The sequence below is a fragment of the Oncorhynchus kisutch genome, linkage group LG20, assembly GCF_002021735.2.
Source record: "Oncorhynchus kisutch isolate 150728-3 linkage group LG20, Okis_V2, whole genome shotgun sequence".
Lineage (NCBI taxonomy): Eukaryota > Metazoa > Chordata > Actinopteri > Salmoniformes > Salmonidae > Oncorhynchus > Oncorhynchus kisutch.
The window spans coordinates 20564896-20583672 of NC_034193.2; the positions used below are offsets into that span (position 1 = coordinate 20564896).

The 18777-nt window shown below is 41.8% G+C and overlaps 1 protein-coding gene across 1 annotated transcript in view; it reads right to left on the minus strand.

Moving 5' to 3' along the window:
- LOC109865702 (angiotensin-converting enzyme) overlaps positions 1-18777 on the minus strand; it is a 35914-nt gene that overhangs the window by 4262 nt on the left and 12875 nt on the right. Inside the window, exons 6-24 of the mRNA XM_031799595.1 lie at positions 18206-18303; positions 17755-17924; positions 17447-17670; positions 16131-16275; positions 15910-16008; positions 15558-15680; positions 15092-15303; positions 12712-12848; positions 12316-12474; positions 12032-12119; positions 8492-8635; positions 8087-8278; positions 7679-7776; positions 7403-7575; positions 6932-7155; positions 6511-6655; positions 5987-6085; positions 5569-5691; positions 5139-5323 (exon numbers count right to left, since the gene is read on the minus strand). Coding sequence (XP_031655455.1) covers positions 5139-5323; positions 5569-5691; positions 5987-6085; positions 6511-6655; positions 6932-7155; positions 7403-7575; positions 7679-7776; positions 8087-8278; positions 8492-8635; positions 12032-12119; positions 12316-12474; positions 12712-12848; positions 15092-15303; positions 15558-15680; positions 15910-16008; positions 16131-16275; positions 17447-17670; positions 17755-17924; positions 18206-18303 — 2838 coding nt within the window. The remainder of the gene's footprint in view (positions 1-5138; positions 5324-5568; positions 5692-5986; positions 6086-6510; positions 6656-6931; positions 7156-7402; positions 7576-7678; positions 7777-8086; positions 8279-8491; positions 8636-12031; positions 12120-12315; positions 12475-12711; positions 12849-15091; positions 15304-15557; positions 15681-15909; positions 16009-16130; positions 16276-17446; positions 17671-17754; positions 17925-18205; positions 18304-18777) is intronic.

Genomic DNA, 18777 nt, shown 5'->3' on the forward strand with positions numbered 1-18777 from the left:
ATTTATCCACTTTACCTTTATTTAACTAGGCAAGTCAGTTAAGAACAAATTCTTATTTTGAATGACAGCATAGAAACAACTGCCTTGTTCAGGGGCAGAATGACAGATTTTTACCTTGTCAGCTCGGGGATTCAATCTCGCAACCTTGCGGTTAGTAGTCCAACGCTCTAACCACTAGGCTACCTGAATACTGTGGTAAGATAGGGAAATTAAATATACAGTGCACTAGGAATAGATTCATTCCCCTTCTCGTTTTCCACATTTTGTTACGTTACAGTCTTATTCTAAAATGGATTAAATCATATTGTTCTACATCAAATTACACACACACACACACACACACACAACACCCCATAATGACAAAGTGAAAACCGGTTTTTAGAAATGTTTGCAAATGTATTAAAAATAAAAACACTGAAATACCTTATTTACATAAGTATTCAGACCCTTTGCTATGAGACTCGAAATTGAGCTCTGGTGCATCGTTTCCATTGATCATCCTTGAAATGTTTCTACAACTTGATTGGAGTCCACCTGTGGTAAATGTAATTGATTGGACATGATTTGGAAAGAAACACACCTGTCTATATAAGGTCCCACAGTTGACAGTGCATGTCAGAGGCACATGACAGCCGGCTTGAAGTTTACCAAAAGGCACCTAAGGGACTCAGACCATGAGAAACAAAATTCTCTGGTCTGATGAAACCAAGATTGAACTCTTTGGCCTGAATAACAAGCATCACATCTGGAGGAAACCTGGCACTATCCCTACGGTGAAGCATGGTGGTGGCAGCATCATGTTGTGGGGATGTTTTCCAGGGACTGGGAGACTTGTCAGGGTTGAGGGAAAGATGAACGGAGCAAAGTACAGAGAGATCATTGATGAAAACCTGCTCCAGAGCTCTCAGGACCTCAGCCTGGGGCGAAAGCTCACCTTCCAACAGGACAACGACCCTAAGCACACAGCCAAGACAACATAGGAGTGGCTTCGGGACAACTCTGAATGTCCTTCAGTGGACCTGCCAGAGCCCAGACTTGAACATCTTTGGAGAGACCTGAAAATAGCTGTGCAGCGACACTCCCCATCAAACCTGACAGAGCAGAATGGGAGAAACTCCCCAAATACAGGTGTGACAAGCTTGTAGCGTCATACCCAAGAAGACTCAAGTTTGTAATTGCTGCCAAAGGTGCTTCAACAAAGTACTGAGGAAAGGGTCTGAATACTTACATAAATATATTTCAGTTTTGTATTTAATACATTTCCAAAAACCTGTTTTTGCTTTGTCATAATGGGTTATTGAGTGTAGATTGATGCACTGTATAATCTCTCTTTAGTATACTATTGGTGCACGCAAGTATGAAAATGTGGAATCAATAGTCAACTGTACAAAATTTGGCACTAAGTACAGTTGAAGTCGGAAGTTTACATACACTTAGGTTGGAGTCATTAAAACTCGTTTTTCAACAACTCCACAAATGTCTTGTTAACAAACTATAGTTTTGGCAAGTCATGACGAGAGTCATTTTTCCAACAATTGTTCACAGACAGATTATTTCACTGTATCACAATTCCAGTGGGTCAGAAGTTTACATACACTAAGTTGACTGTGCCTTTAAACAGCTTGGGAAATTCCAGAAAATTTTGTCATGGCTTTAGAAGCTTCTGATAAATGATGTCAATTAGCAGTGTACCTGTAGATGTATTTCAAGGCCTGCCTTCAAACTCAGTGACTCTTTGCTTGACATCATGGGAAAATCAAAAGAAATCAGCCAAGACCACAGAAAAAAAATGTAGACCTCCACAAGAGCAATTTCATCCTTGGGAGCAATTTCCAAACTCCTGAAGGTACAAAGATTGTACTTTTTGGAGAAATGTCCTCTGGTCTGATGAAACAAAAATAGAACTATTTGGCCATGATGACCATCGTTATTTTTGGAGGAAAAAGGGTGAGGCTTGCAAGCCGAAGAACACCCTCCCAACCGTGAATCACGGGGGTGGCAGCATCACTTTGTGGGGGTGCTTTGCTACAGGAGGGCCTGGTGGCATCACGAGGAGGAAAATTATGTGGATATATTGAAGCAACATCTCAAGACATCAGTCAGGAAGTTCAAGCTTGGTCGCAAATGGGTCTTCCAAATGGACAATAACCACAAGCATACTTCCAAAGTTGTGGCAACATGGCTTAAGGACAACAAAGTCACGGTATTGGAGTGGCCATCTCAAAGTCCTGACCTCAATCCTATAGAAAATATGTGGGCAGAACTGAAAAAGTGTGTGCGTGCAAGGAGGCCTACAAACCCGATTCGGTTACACCAGCTCTGTCAGGAGGAATTGGCCAAAATTCAACCAACTTATTGTGGGAAAATTGTGGAAGGCTACCCGAAACGTTTGACCAAAGATAAACAATTTGAAGGTAATGCTACCAAATACTAATTGAGTGTATGTAAACTTCTGACCCACTGGGAATGTGATGAAAGAAATAAAAGCTGAAAGAAATCTCTACTATTTTTTTTACATTATAGTGGCAGCCACTATAAGTACAAAAGTTTGCCTCTCAGCTACAGATATTCCTCTTAGCTATTGGAACCTCAGGAAAAGCTAGACTACAATAGCTTGTTGTACACTTCAAGCATTTTACTACTACTAGCCTATCCAGGTGTTACTGGGATTTATCTGTTAATTGAATGATTAGAATATTCCACCCATGAAACCATATAATTGTATGTACCTGTGATCATTGCCATAACACTTCATTGTCTTGCAAAAGCCACAATGCATGGTAAGTTTCCTCACTAATTAGTGAACATCTAGAGCCTGGGTCTGTCCTCCATTACATGCTCCAGACACAGTTGGAGAAGGACCGGGCCTTCAGGGTGAAGTAGGCTGTGAAGGTGGCATTTTATTGCATTCAATGCATCTTTACTTATACCTTTTTCAAACGTGATTGTTACTTGTATTTTATTTGGGTCCAAAACAGTTTCATTATTCAACCCATTCCATATATGTATACTACAGTAGGTTGGTGGCAGCTTAATTGTGGAGGATGGGCTCATAGTAACGGCTGGAACAGAGTAAGTGGAATGGTATTGAACTCAAACACATTGTTTCCATGTTTGATACCATTCCATTTACTCCATTCCAGACATTATTGTGAGCTTTCCTCTCCTCAGCAGCCTGCTGTGATGTACACATTACCATAAACTTGTCAATTTCAGTGTTCAAGTGTGTTGGCCATTGCTAGTAATTGGCCATACCTGATCTTAATTGGTTGAGGTCTTGAAAGGTGGTCTGTTTGAACATTGGGAAAATAAATGCTTGGAAGAGGTAGAGATGCTATATACTCTGCAGGAAAGGTTTTTGTTATTTTAATTAAGCTTTTAGCATGGCCTGTGTTTGAACCTCTTTGAACCCATCTGTTTTATAAGCCTAAAATATTTATTCAATTCTGACAACCTTCATCAGTTCAGTTATTATTTTAACATCTTGATGTGCACGGGATATGGCCAGCTCTGTCACACAGGTGGGCATCATCATAACTCTTTGCAGTAGGTAGGTCTGCACTCAGCAGCACAGCTCATTTATTTTTCACCATTATCAATTTCATTAGCCTCAAAACATTCCAGCCTTTCAACGTACTCCTCCCAGGAGCTATCATTTTCATCAATAAACTCCACCATGATTGCCACGAAAGAGGAAACTCCACTTTGGCATTTTACTCATGAATCTTCTTCCATTCTAGTCCGTATCCACTTCGTCGCCAAGTATTCTGTACGTGACATGAAAGTACAATCCCAATAACGACAAAGCAACAGGGTAAGTTTAGGTGGCTGCCATGTCGGCAGGTGACTGAACTTCACCACCCACGGTGTGTGCACTCCTTAACGTGCCTATCAACACTAAATTGAATCCTTAAGAGTCTGATTCACCCGTCTGTCAATCTAAGTAACATAAAACCACCCCCATCAAAATCTGTCAGTTTAAGACAGGTGGATGCACCATGACATTTTTTTATCTGTCAGCCTTCTGCATCTGTGGTGGAAGGTGACATAGCGGTGGTTGTCAGACCATGAGACGTCCCGAAAAAAATCAGTCTTCTCACAAACGTCTAGCGTCCAAATTGTTTGGCCTAAACTTATATGACCACTCCATGGAACGATGACTCCAACATGTCACGGGACTAGTCTGAGGGTAACCCATACAAATGAATGGAAGTATGGAGGTAGTTGTGCCAACGAAAATAAGGGGCGAAATGTGTCAAATCAAAATGACTTCCTGAACTTTCTTATCTGGCCATAAACATTTTTTTTTGGGGGGGGGGATACCTCAAATTGTAAATCAAATACCACATGATTCATGGCATGACCATCTTAAAACAATTCCATATGTTAGCTTAGTAGACCCCCCCCCCCCCACCCCCACCCAATTAATTTTATTATTATTATTTTTAAATCAGCTGATGCGTTGATCAGCTGATTGACAGGTATACTGTAGAACGATAAACTTCTCTAGTGTGGATGCTCGCCAACATGTATAGTTTATCGTTATCGTCCTTGCTGTGGATGGCCCTTAACACAATTGATTGTGTGAGACAAATTACGACGAACTTGACATTCGAACACTTTACCTAACGCTCCACTCACTATTCATTTGAATCGGTAAAAAGTAACAACTTAGCAGGTTTAAAAGAAACGCCTGAAACCTTTGGGGGGGAATTTTTTTTTGAGATTCTCTTCTGCACTGTTCAACCAATCCAGTAAATATGGAGCAGGAGTTAAGATGGAGTGTCACCTTCCAAAAGCAGAAGTCACGTTACAAGCTCTTTCTACTTACCCAGAAAACTGGATGCATCCGTTTTGGTTCAGCCCCGCTGAGGGTGGGTAAAGAGATGTGCACTTCACGATAGGTCTAAAACCGTTCGTCATAATTACGAGTTGTATTTCATTTAACAATTCAATATTTTGGGGGGGGTAATTTTATTTTAAATGGGCTAAAAATACATCGCAACAACTGATTCAGTCATGCTAAATTTTATTTAACCATTTTATTTAACCATTTTATTTGGATAAAGGAGGTACGGTAGGGTGGGCACGGCCCCTTAAGCCCCCCCCACAACACTGGGCCTGGCTATCAGACTTACTTGGTGGTTTCCAGTCATATTCCGGCCAGCCTCTGACCTCGCCATTCTTGTTGTTCTCTACCTCCAGCCAATCAGTGAGAGGTTTGAAGTACTGTACCAGTGGCTTGGCGGACATGATAGGCTCTCCAGTGATCATAGCCATCGCTTCAGGCCAGGGCTTACTAAAACCCAGCTTCATCACGTCACTGCAAAAACACAGGAAATGGATGAAAGTCATTCCAAAAGTCTATCAGAAAGAAAAAAATTCTACAGTCAAACAAATGTTTCAGATGCAACAGTTTATATACACTATACAACACTTCCACAGATCTGAACGACAACTTCGAACACATTTACGTAAACAACATAATCACATGAAAAAATTTAAAAAGTGTGACAGTGCTTGTCATGGCGATAGAATGCTACTGGTTTGAGGGTGTACATTACTGACCCTAGAAGTTTCCCTGCCTCTTTGGAGCGGTAGATATCACATTGGTGGAGAGGGCCGACATGCCCGGCGGTGTTACACAGAGCCTGATGGAACTGGAACTGGATGACGAAGCTGACGAAGTACCTGATAGGAAGACACTCCGTCACATGACGTTCCCACTGCATCCCACATACAAAAACGCTCGGTTTTTATGAATGCCATCTAAAATCTACTGATCGACACGGTAAGAGTATCAGTAAACTCAATGTAGGCCCACTTGTGTTTTTATGAACAAGACAGAAAAGTGATCAAATGAAAGTTAGGTGGTTTACAGTTGAACGTTTGGTTCACTTTTCTGCAAGTGCGTTGCGCCACTGATTTCACCAAACGTTCCTTTAGCTTCCTCTAGTTAAAGAGTAATAAATGTCAGACGACACACCTGACATAGGGCACATTAGCAGGGATGTGGAACTTTGCACCTGGGTCAAAGTCCTGCTCAGTACGGGCCACAGGTGGACACACGCCCTGGTACTTCACTCTGGAAGAGACAGACCGTATAAAGAAATTGTATTTGAAACTTTTACATAGATGGCGAATAACCCCCTTCTCCATCCTCCCCTAAAAGTTTATTTTTTGTAGCAGTCAAATCAAATTGTATTTGTCACATACACATGGTTAGCAGGTGTTAATGCGAGTGTGGCAAAATGCTTGTGCTTCTAGTTCCGACAATGCAGTAATAACCAACGAGTAATCTAACAATTTCACAACTACCACACACACACACACACACACACACACACACACGTGTAAAGGGATAAAGAATATGTACATAAAGATATGAATGAGTGATGGTACAGAACGGCATAGGCAAGATGCAGTAGATGGTATCGAGTGCAGTATATACACACATATGAGATGAGTAATGTAGGGTATGTAAACGTAAGTGACAAAAGTGGTCTTTACCTCATGTTCCACCATTCCTTGTTGTACTCCCCCTGAGAGATGCGTCCATCAAACACTTTCCACCTCCACTGGTCCATCAGGTAGCCGAAGGGCAGGAAGGCTATTTTGTCCAGGGCGATGCTCATGAGGTAATTGATCGTACTCTCTGGAAATGAACAGACACATTCATGGTTAGAGTGGTATAGTGCAATCACAGCATATAGCTAGTTCATTTATGTTCACCACACAGCTTGCTTTAAAATAGATGTTTTGTTAATGCTATGGCTGAAGCTGCACTGTCACCACATAACCATTTTTGTCCTGTTTGGCATAAGGTCTTAGTAGTGAATTGAAAATTAGTTATTTAGTTTAGTTATTTTCCTCATTTATAAGAGCGAAAAAATCTGGCCAGGGTCTAAACTAATCATTAGTATGCGCTCACCTGGGTTGTCCTCCACCACATCCAGTAAACCAATCTCCTTTAGATGCTTGGGAGTGGCGACGGACAGGGCAAGCACATCACCAATGGCCTCGTGGAAGCCTGGGTTGGCGCCGTCGCGGAAGGAAATAGGTTGGTCCTTGTACTGCAGGAAGTACTGCACATGACCCATCTCATGGTGCACTGTGATGAGGTCATCCATGGTTATCACGGTGCACTGTTTGATCCTGGAAATTAAGGATAAGAATTCATCATTTTAATGGCCAAAAGGGGCTGTCATCTTTGTTTTTCATAGGGAATGTAAACATCTTGAAAGGTAAAAAACAAAGACTACGGGTGGGGGGGGGGGGGGGGGGGGGTACATGTCAGTTCCAATAGCCAAGTTATTAGACCAAGAGTTCCAAAGCCCTTGACAAAGTTTCTGGCGTTGTAATGTTCTGAGGAAGCTACAGACTCTACGTCCCTCCGAAGTACCTGACGTCTTTGCGGTTGTAGAAGTCCCAGGCGGAGGCATGGCATACCACGTTGCGTCCATCATTGGGTTTCTCTAGCATGGACTTGACCCAGAACTCTGGAGGCATGGGCAATAGCCCCAGAGAAGTGAAGAAGTTGTCTGACTCTTGGAACATCCTGGTGGCATTCCAGCCCTGTGGAGAAAAACCCCAAAAAAGGTTTTCCTGGTCCGGTCACATGGAGACTCAACATACAGCTCTTAAACAAAAACACCTGCAGTGGTGACGTTCTTCTTACCTTGGCTATCATGGCTGGTGTCGCGTCTACTTGAGTGGCATCGGGGTACGGAATGGCCAAGTCCATGATGCCAGACCAGGTCTGCGCCCACATGTTGCCTGATAGGACAAGAGAAACATGGCTGTGCTGTTTTATCCATAACTAAACAAAATGTTCAACAGAAACTACTGTATATTCCAGCCTTGCACCACCGACAGAGCTCAAACCAGTGGATTTAGATTCAAAGCCAGGTCAATCCCTAGCCTGTCACTGTCACGTGCAATGCTTCTGAAAGCAAATGAAATCCAGTTGATTCCCCCCCCAAAAACTCCATAAATCAGCAGAACATCAATGTGCAGTGGTCATGCAGAATGTAAAAGGAGTTTTGGCCTTTGGTGCTGAATCCATGCTGTACTCTGACAGTCTCACCTAGAAGATGTGCAGGGATGGGTCCCTTCAGGTTGATGTGTTTGCCTCCATACTTCCTGTAAAGAGACCTGCGCACGTAGGCATGCACATTGAGATAGAGGGGCTCCAGCTCCTTCCACAAATGCTCCAGATCTTCTTCAAAGGAGTGGGTCTCATACATGGAGCGCCAGAACGCCCCATTGTCAGAATGTCCTACAGTATGAACAGACAGCATTAGGGTGAGGGGAATTCAGTGCCTGAATAGCACACAAGTCATTTGCGGAAACTGACAAGGCTTCCCCCATCACCTATTTTATTTGTGTTAGCACTTGAAACCGGCCTGCACCAATTAGAAGACAGATTCTACTTGCTGGCAGTTGGGGAGGTTGAAATGTCTTTAGGAATGGGTCTGTAATAAGACCTTACCGTTAAGAGCGGCAGCTTTGTTGGCCAGTTGCACATATCTCTTGTAGTCCTGTCGCAGTTCTCTGCCAGAGGCATTTCTCCAGCCCTGCCAGGCGAACAACAGCTCATCGTAGTCTCTGGACTCAGCCATGATCTTCTGGAGGTCTGAAACGAGAGAAACCAGAGGTTTCCCAAAAGTATTCTTAAGACTAAGTTTATTGTAAGAACCTTCATAGGAGCATCATTAAATCTCAGAGCTATTTCCCAAAACCCTCGTTATTACACTTGCACTTAAGCACTTGTAGAACAGCGTCATTAGATACATCTTTGCCTTTGTCATTTTATACAGAGAAGATCTCCATTAAAAATAAAATCAAGTTTGTCCGTGACCGCTGATAACTTCAGAACGAAGTTGACTACAAATAAAATTGTCTTTGCAATTGTTACAAACAAGAATACAATTATACTTCAAGTAAAAACACATGACTACATTATACACTGTGTATACAAAACATTAAGAACATGGCTGACCAGGTGAAAGCCATTATCCCTTATTGATGTCAATTGTTAAATCCACTTCAAATCAGTGTAGATGAAGGGGAGGAGACAGGTTAAAGAAGAATTTAAGCCTTGAGACATGGATTGTGTATGTGTGCCATTCAGAGGGTGAATGGGCAAGGCAAAAAATGTGACTTTGAACAGGTTATGGTAGTAGGTGCCAGGGGCACCGGTTTGTGTCAAGTACTGAAACGCTGCTTAGTTTTTCCACTCTCAACAGTTTCCTGTGTGTATCAAGAATGGTCCACCACCCAAAGGACATCCAGCCCCAAAGGACATCCAGCCAACTTGACACAACTGTTAGACGCATTGGAGTCAATATGGGCCAGCACCCCTGTGGAACGCTTTCAAACCCCTTGTAGAGTCCATGCCCCGACAAATTGAGGCTGTTCTGACGGGCAAAAGAGGGGGCTGCAACTCAATATTAGGAAGGCGTTCCTAATGTTTGGTATGCTCAGTATTTCAATCATACTGAAATCAATTTCATTCAATTGATTTCTATTTTGATAATTGTAGGCTGTCAAATTTGCCTCTATATATTTAATGGTGCAACGTGCTCAATGATATGCCATATCTATGATTTAGTGTGTCATTATAGGGTAGGTTAAGCATTGGGCTAAAATAAGCTATTTGCAGCCATGTAGGTGATAATATACAGTTGAAGTCAGAAGTTTACATACACCTTAGCAAAATACATTTAAACTCAGTTTTTCACAAATCCTGACATTTAATCCTAGTAAAAATTCCCTGTCTTAGGTCAGTTAGGATCACCACTTTATTTTAAGAATGTGAAATGTCAGAATGATAGTGATTTCAGCTTTTATTTCTTTCATCACATTCCCAGTGGGTCAGAAGTTTACATGCTACCAAAATACTAATAGAGTGTATTGCCTTTACATTGTTTAACTTGGTCAAACGTTTTGGGTATCCTTCCACAAGCTTCCAACAATAAACTGGGCGAATTTTGGCCCATTTCTCCTGGCAGAGCTGGTGTAAGGGAGTCAGGTTTGTAGGCCTCCTTGCTCACACACACTTTTTCAGTTCTGCCCACAAATGTTCTATAGGATTGAGGTCAGGGCTTTGTGATGGCCACTCCAATACCTTGACTTTGTTGTCCTGAAGCCATTTTGCTACAACTTTGGAAGTATGCTTGGAGTCAATATCCATTTGGAAGACCCATGTGACCAAGCTTTAACTTCCTGATTGATGTCTTGAGATGTTGCTTCAATATCTCCACATAATTTCTCTCCTCATGATGCCATCTATTTAAGTGCACCAGTCCCTCCTGCAGCAAAGCACCCCCACAACATCATACTGCCACCCCCGTGCTTCACGGTTGGGATGGTGTTCTTTGGCTTGCAAGCTTCCCCCTTTTTCCTCCAAACATATTGATGGTCATTATGGCTAAGCAGTTATTTTTTTGTTTCATCAGACCAGAGGACATTTCTCCAAAAAGTACGATCTTTGTCCCCATGTGCAGTTGCAAACCATAGTCTGGCTTTTTTATGGTGGTTTTGGAGCAGTGGCTTCTTCCTTGCTGAGCGGCCTTTCAGGTTATGTCGATATAGGAGTCATTTTACTGTGGATATAGATACTTTTGTACCCGTTTCCTACAGCATCTTCACAAGGTCCTTTGCTGTTGTTCTGGGATTGATTTGCACTTTTCGCACCAAAGTACATTCATCTCTAGGAGACCGAATATGTCCCCTTCCTGAGCGGTACGATGGCTGCGTAGTCCCATGGTGTTTATACTTGCCTACTATTGTTTGTACAGATGAACGTGGTACCTTCAGGCATTTGGAAATTGCTTCCAAGGATGAACCAGACTTGTGGAGGTCGACAAATGTTTTTTCTGAGGTCTTGGCTGATTTCTTTTGATTTTCCCATGATGTCAAGCAAAGAGGCACTGAGTTTGAAAGCAGGCCTTGAAATACATCCACAGGTACACCTCCAATTGACTCAAACGATGTCAATTAGCCTATCAGAAGCTTCTAAAGCCATGACATCATTTTGTTGACTGTTTTAAAGGCATACAAAGTGTATGTTAACTTCTGACCCACTGGAATTGTGATAGTGAATTATAAGTGAACTAATCTGTCTGTAAACAATTGTTGGAAAAAAAATACTTGTCATGCACAAAGTAGATGTCCTAACCGACTTGACAAAACTATAGTTTAACAAGAAATGTGTGGAGGGGTTGAAAAAAAAAATAGTTAATCACTCCAACCTAAGTGTATGTAAACATTTGACTTCAACAGTATCTCTTGGAGCTTATTCGTAATCAATATTGTGGAATTATTATAATGTTACAGTAAGATGTGAATGGAGAAAGCTGATCCGAGAGCAGCTATGCCTTTCTTTGGATCCTATCAATATTGACACATGCCCCAACGACGCACTTAACAAACGTTCTTTCTGCGTGGTGTTTTGGGAAACGCATGTTACATCTTCGGCCATTGTAGGAACGATGCATCGTTAAAACACTCATAAGCCTGCGTTCCATCGCTATCGGGAAACCAGGCCCAGAACTCGAGACCCAAACCAAGACCCCTGGAGACCCAGTCCAAAACCCAACCTCTTGAGACCCAGAGTATCAAGACCATGACGAGACCAATAAATGTAAAAGACCAAAACCTGGACCAACTATTTTTTTTTAAATGTTCTTGCATCTTGACTACATGAGTTAAGACTATAGAAACTATGGTTTTGTCTGAGACCAAGACCCAGTGTATTGGGACCGGGACCAGGACCGCAAGATCAAGACTCCATCTGATTCAAATCCCCTGGGAAAGTGGAATTCCTTATGAGTTAGTCATGTCACCCCTTTTGTCAAATTTTTCTCCAGATAGTTTATTATTATATTGTATGTAAATAAAATAATCACATGGAATAATAATACAAACCAGTTATATAAATCGACAACAGATGGACCTTTCAATTAGGTAAGTGTTTTAGGGCCCTGAACCAGGCATGGGATTTGGCAAATATATTGTGGGATCTTACCTGGGTCCAGTGGATGGCAGGTCCCATTGGCTCTGCACACCTCAGCCACACTGTACTTGGTGTCCATGTTGGCCAGCAAATTGTTGTACTAAGCGAAAAACAATGACCAACGGCATAAGAACTTGCAACTGCCCAGTGCAGATTATAAGGCCTACTTATTAAATCGCTTTAGAATCATTTAATTAAAGGTAAATATAATATGTGATTTTTGCTCTTGTTTTGGTGTGTGAATAGGGGATTATTTGAAGGTCTTGGGTCAATAAAAGCATTAAGCTAATTCTTACCTCTTTCAGTTCCTCGTCGGGAAGTCCGGCCCTTTCAATGTCACCGAGTTTATTCAAGATACGCTTCAAGGCCCCATCCTGGAAGTCTGTGGTGTCATACTTGCGGGCCTCCTTTCCGTAGGTCAGTGTGTGGTTAGACATGTCCAAATTCTTCTGCAGCTGGAGACAGAGTAAACAACACACTCGTCAAAATGAGTTTGTCCAAGTGCAAGAAATGTGCCAGAAAAGATGCAGGTTGAGCCATAGAATCAAGTGTGTTAGTGGTGGGCTAGAACAAAAGCCTGCTCATCCTGTAGCTCCTCCGAACCATGTTTCAGAAATACAGAGAGGAATTTGTGGGTTAGTTGCCTGTGTACAGTATAAATATGGGAGATGCTCCATTCAGACAACTGTTACCATGTTCTGCCTGTTCTTCTCATTGATATCGGTGTTGAAGGCCCATGATGCCTCAGTGTAGGCATTCCAGACCACTTCCGCAGTGCTGTTGTACTCCTCCAGGAAATTCTTTGCCTGCACCTCATCTGCAATCATGTCTGGGTATAGAAAGAAAAGGGACAAGTAAAGTAGAATAGCTTTCATAGCTCAAGCTACAGTGGGGCAAAAAAGTATTTAGTCAGCCACCAATTGTGCAAGTTCTCCCACTTAAAAAGTATGAGAGGCCTGTAATTTATCATTATAGGTACACTTCAACTATGACAGACAAAATGAGAAGAACAAATCCAGAAAAATCACATTGTAGGACTTTTAATTAATTAATTTGCAAATTATGGTGGAAAATAAGTATTTGGTCACCTACAAACCAGCAAGCAAGATTTCTGGCTCTCACAGACCTGTAACTTCTTCTTTAAGAGTCTCCTCTGTCCTCCACTCATTACCTGTATTAATGGCACCTGTTTGAACTTATCAGTATAAAAGACACCTGTCCACAACCGCAAACAGTCACACTCCAAACTCCACTATGGCAAAGACCAAAGAGCTGTCAAAGGACACCAGAAACAAAATTGTAGACCTGCACCAGGCTGGGAAGACTGAATCTGCAATAGGTAAGCAGCTTGGTTTGAAGAAATCAACTGTGGGAGCAATTATTAGGAAATGGAAGACATACAAGACCACTGATAATCTCCCTCGATCTGGGGCTCCACGCAAGATCTCACCCCGTGGGGTCAAAATGATCACAAGAACGGTGAGCAAAAATCCCAGAACCACACGGGGGGGGGGGGGACCTAGTGAAGGACCTGCAGAGAGCTGGGACCAAAGTAACAAAGCCTACCATCAGTAACACACTACGCCGCCAGGGATTCATATCCTGCAGTGCTAGACGTGTCCCCCTGCTTAAGCCAGTACATGTCCAGGCCCGTCTGAAGTTTGCTAGAGAGCATTTGGATGATCCAGAAGAAGATTGGGAGAATGTCATATGGTCAGATGAAACCAAAATGTAACTTTTTGGTAAAAACTCAACTTGTCGTGTTTGGAGGACAAAGAATGCTGAGTTGCAGCCAAAGAACACCATACCTACTGTGAAGCATGGGGGTGGAAACATCATGCTTTGGGGCTGTTTTTCTGCAAAGGGACCAGGACGACTGATCCGTGTAAAGGAAAGAATGGGGCCATGTATCATGAGATTGAGTGAAAACCTCCTTCCATCAGCAAGGGCATTGAAGATGAAATGTGGCTGGGTCTTTCAGCATGACAATGATCCCAAACACACTGCCCGGACAATGAAGGAGTGGCTTCGTAAGAAGCATTTCAAGGTCCTGGAGTGGCCTAGCCAGTCTCCAGATCTCAACCCCATAGAAAATCTTTGGAGGGAGTTGAAAGTCTGTTGCCCAGCAACAGCCCCAAAACATCACTGCTCTAGAGGAGATCTGCATGGAGGAATGGGCCAAAATACCAGCAACAGTGTGTGAAAACCTTGAAGACTTACAGAAAACGATTGACCTCTGTCATTGCCAACAAAGGGTATATAACAAAGTATTGAGATAAACTTTTGTTATTGACCAAATACTTATTTTCCACCATAATTTGCAAATGAATTCATTAAAAATCCTACAATGTGATTTTCTGGATTTTTTTTCTAAGTTTGTCTGTCATAGTTGAAGTGTACCTATGATGAAAATTACAGGCCTCATATTTTTACGTGGGAGAACTTGCACAATTGGTGGCTGTCTAAATACTTTTTTGCCCCACTGTACATGGCTCTGTGACCGTGGCCCGATTCTAACTTAAGCGAGTATAGCTTAAATTTGTATGCAAGTTCATCTTTCAATGTCACCATACACAATTTAAAGAGAGAAGTACATATATTTGTATTGATTGTTCCCATGTTTCAATGCACATTGTAACAATGAGTTCTAAATGTAATGTCCAAACAAGGGAAAAAATACCCATCACTAATAACTACAATAATCATCATGATCATTAATAATAACCATTACAACAATCACAATAATTGCAGTCTACAATTTCATCAAATTTAAGTGGATTCAATCAACAAAGACATTCATAAATAAGTATAATTTTGTTTGTTTAAAGATTAACGTACAAACAGAACAAAAATTTATAGATTTAAGACGGGTTTTCCTGAATTTATCCTGCAAATTCTAAGCTGAATTGGATATTTTCTTGTTTAAAGTGGATACATTTTTTAAAATCCATTTGCCAAAAGTAGGGGGACAGACATTCAATGCAAAAGAACCATGTTGAAAATTATTATTGAAATATCCATTATTTTATTGAAATATCATCCTCCTTCAGTTAAACCTGTTTACTGGCTCACCAATATCCTCGGGGTAGCCCTCTGGTACAGGTGGAACCCAGTTAAAGTCAGGCCAGCCCAAGGTCTCATTCATTGCTGCATTCTGTTCCTTCAACCATGTGATGATGGGACCAAAGTATTCCATCAGGGAGCTGGCGTCAATCTTGTTTGTCCCGACTGCTTCCTGGAGCACCTGTTCCCAGGGCTTGGATTCTCCGGATTTAAGGACTGTCCTGTAAAAGTCAGAGGCACTTAGGGAAATGTGTCATGCACAATTTACTAGAACTTTGTATGGTTTAGCAAGTCTAGAGACAATGCTTGTTGGTTGATTCAGGTAGGGGGAAAAATACCACAGTTCAAATTAGTCTAAAATGTGAAAAGATCAACTTATTTCTTAGAGTCATTAAGAGATTCAAAGGCCATCTTTTGTGTCTCATCTCACTTGATCAGGTAACACCATAGTGTAGGTGACTAACAGTGTACATACTCTAAAATGTTTCCAGCCTCCTTGGACTGGTAGATGTCACATGTGTGCAGGGGTCCTGTCTGATTGGCTGCCTGACACAGCTTCTTGTGGAACTGGAACTGCAGAATGAAGCTCACAAAGTACCTGCAGGAGAGAAAAATGACACAGTTAATCAAAGATGTTGTCAAATTGATTTTGATGGTGTTTGAGGATCGATTTTGTATTGATGTGTATTTGAAATATTAATATTCCCTCAGTGGCCTTTATTCTTAGTGTTTTTTTTTGTTGAGAAATGACTATCCATCGTCCATTATAATACTGCTGTATATGGATCTGAGGAAAAGAAGTGAGATGGTTTGAAAGAGAATTCTACCTGATGTATGGGGTGTTTCCTGGAATGTGATATTTGGCTCCAGCGTCCATGTGCTCCTCTGTGCGTTTGGTGGGTGGACATATACCCTGGTATTTTGTCCTTGAAAAGTGAACAAGGGAAGGCAAATTGACAGTGTTTTCTGAAACAGTGCATTTTATATAATGAAACTTATTTTGGATATTAACAATTTCCCTCATGTTAAATGTTTTCGTGCCACTCACCTGAGGTGCCACCAGTCTGCGTTGTATCGCTCTGGGGGGGTGCGCCCACTAAACACACTCCATCTCCACTGGTCAATGAGATAGCCAAAGGGAAGGAAGGCCATCTTGTCCAGAGCCATCTTCAGCAGGTAGTTGATGTCACTCTCTACAATAAACAAGCCAATTAAATCACACACAAAAGAATAACCACAACAATAAGTAACTAAGCACCTTAGTTACTAACACGCTGACAAAACTGGACACGTGCACACTTTGATTTTGTTCACCCACACCAGAAGCATTCAGGACACTCAGGTTGAAATATCAAAACAAACTCTGAACCAATTATATTCATTTGGGGACAGGTCAAAAACCATTAAACATTTATGGCAATTTAGCTAGCTAGCTTGCTGTTGCTAGCTAATTTATCCCGGTATATAAACATTGGGTTATTATTTTACCTGAAATGCACAAGGTTGACAGTTTTTACACTGACAATTAATCCACAGATAAGACACTAATTCAGTTTACTGTTCTCTCTCCTTCCTTCAGGCTTTCTTTCTTTGGACTTTATGTGGCGGTTGGCAACCAACTTCACAACATTACTACAACCAACCGGAGTGTGGCCCTAAATTCCTCTTCCAATCACCCACGTGGGCATGTGCTCCTAAAAACCAATGAGGAGATGGGAGAGGCCGGACTTGCAGCGCATTGAGTGTCACAAATAGAACCAATTTCTATTTTACCGCCTGACCATGCAGACGCTCGCTAGGAGTGTGGGTGCAATGATTGAATAACATGTATGTGTACATTTATTTTGCAACACGAGCGGTGTGGTCAGCATGTAAGTAAGTAACTTACATAATAACTTACTTAGGCTACTTACTTATGAACTTTCTTACACTCCTAATGTGAGAGAGAAATGACGTATTTACCTGATTTGTTTGATATTAATAGTTAACAGATAAGACATTTCTGTTCTACTAATGCTGTGTCTTTATGGTCTCCACTCTAGCTCCCTGCAGCTAATCTGGGTGTATAAGAACCAGGAGTCCTCTGTAAGGTCAGGCTGAAGAGTGCTGGGTCGACCAGCCTCATTATTGCAGAGCACTCACTCCATTCACTTGTGTGTGTGTGGTGTGACCTGCTTCTTATTAATACGTTTTGAATAAAGTAATATCCTGATAGGTGATTACCCTGGCCTCTCCTCATTATTAATTAGAATTTCTGTGACAAATTTACTTACTTAGAAACACTACCTACAAACCACAAAAGGAAATTGTTTTATGAATTGTATATACACTTCAAAACAAGGTAGCAAATCAATTGGAGCATACCGTTGTCATTGGTCGCGTTAGACAATAGGCCAATGCTGGCCAGATGCTTAGGTGTGGACACAGAGAGGGACATGACATCACCAATGGCCTCGTGGAAGCCTGGGTTAGCACCGCGGCGGAAGTTTATAGGTTGTTCCTTGTACTGCAGGTAATATTCAACATGGCCCATCTCGTGGTGCACAGTGAAAAGCTGCTGCATGCTGACTGTGGTGCACTGTTTGATCCTGAATGTGAGGAGACATCACATATGAAGACACCGGAACCTTCTTTCGCATCCCCTCTCTTTGAGTTCATTTCCACTTGCTCACCTGAAGTCCTTTCTATTGTAGAAGTCCCAGGCAGATGCATGACACACCACCTCGCGACCTTCTGGCTTCTCAAACATAGACTTGTCCCAGAACTCTTGGGGCATTTTGATGAGGCCGAGGGAGGTGAAGAACTCCTCAGCCACCCGGAACATGTGAGTAGCATTCCAGTTCTATGAGGAAAATCGTTGTATTTCAGGTATATACGGCCAAGCTAATGTTAACAGACCTCCAATGGACGAACTTTGACTTTAGTTAAAGTGATTAGGAATAATTTGGGAAAAGGGAGTTCAACTAGGCTAGATAACTTTGGGCTTTTATTTTTAACAGAGTTTTTGGATGTAGTTTTTTTTATATACAGTAATGTAATTCCTTAACTTTCAACTCACAATTTCTCAGAGTTCTAAATGTAAACTGATCTACAGTAATAAAATCTCATATTTCACCAGCTTACTTTGGCCACCATTTCATCGGTCACGTCCACATTGGGTTTTCCTGGAAAGGGGATCATCATGCCATAGATGTTGTTCCAGGTTTGCGACCACATGTTTCCTGAGGAAATGAAGCCCAGGCACTTAGCATTAGCCAGAGGCTTGATAAATCTACTGGTTGAGCCTTCCTAGTCACAGACACTGAGCAAATACCGCTATTGCATTATAGCTAGCAGCGGGGGGTTCCTGGCGCACGTTTATTGTCATGAATCTTGCCCTGGAGGCAGAACTGAGATTTCCGCTAGATGGGCTAGCTGCAAAGTAAAAATGGTCTGTGTAAAAATTGTAAAAATTCATGAAAAAAATTGCCTTTTAGTCTTCATTTTAGGTTAGGGTTAGCACTAGCAGTGTGGTTAAGGTTTGGTTTAAAATCAGATTTGATGACTTTGTGGCTGTGCCAGCTAGTGATCACTCTGCAGAGCTGCCTCCAGGGCAAGATTCATGACAATAAATGCCAACCTGCTTTCCTGACACAGTCACTTGATCAGGAAACATCGGAGCCTGTTCTAACCTACTGAGTGGCTGACAGTAACGT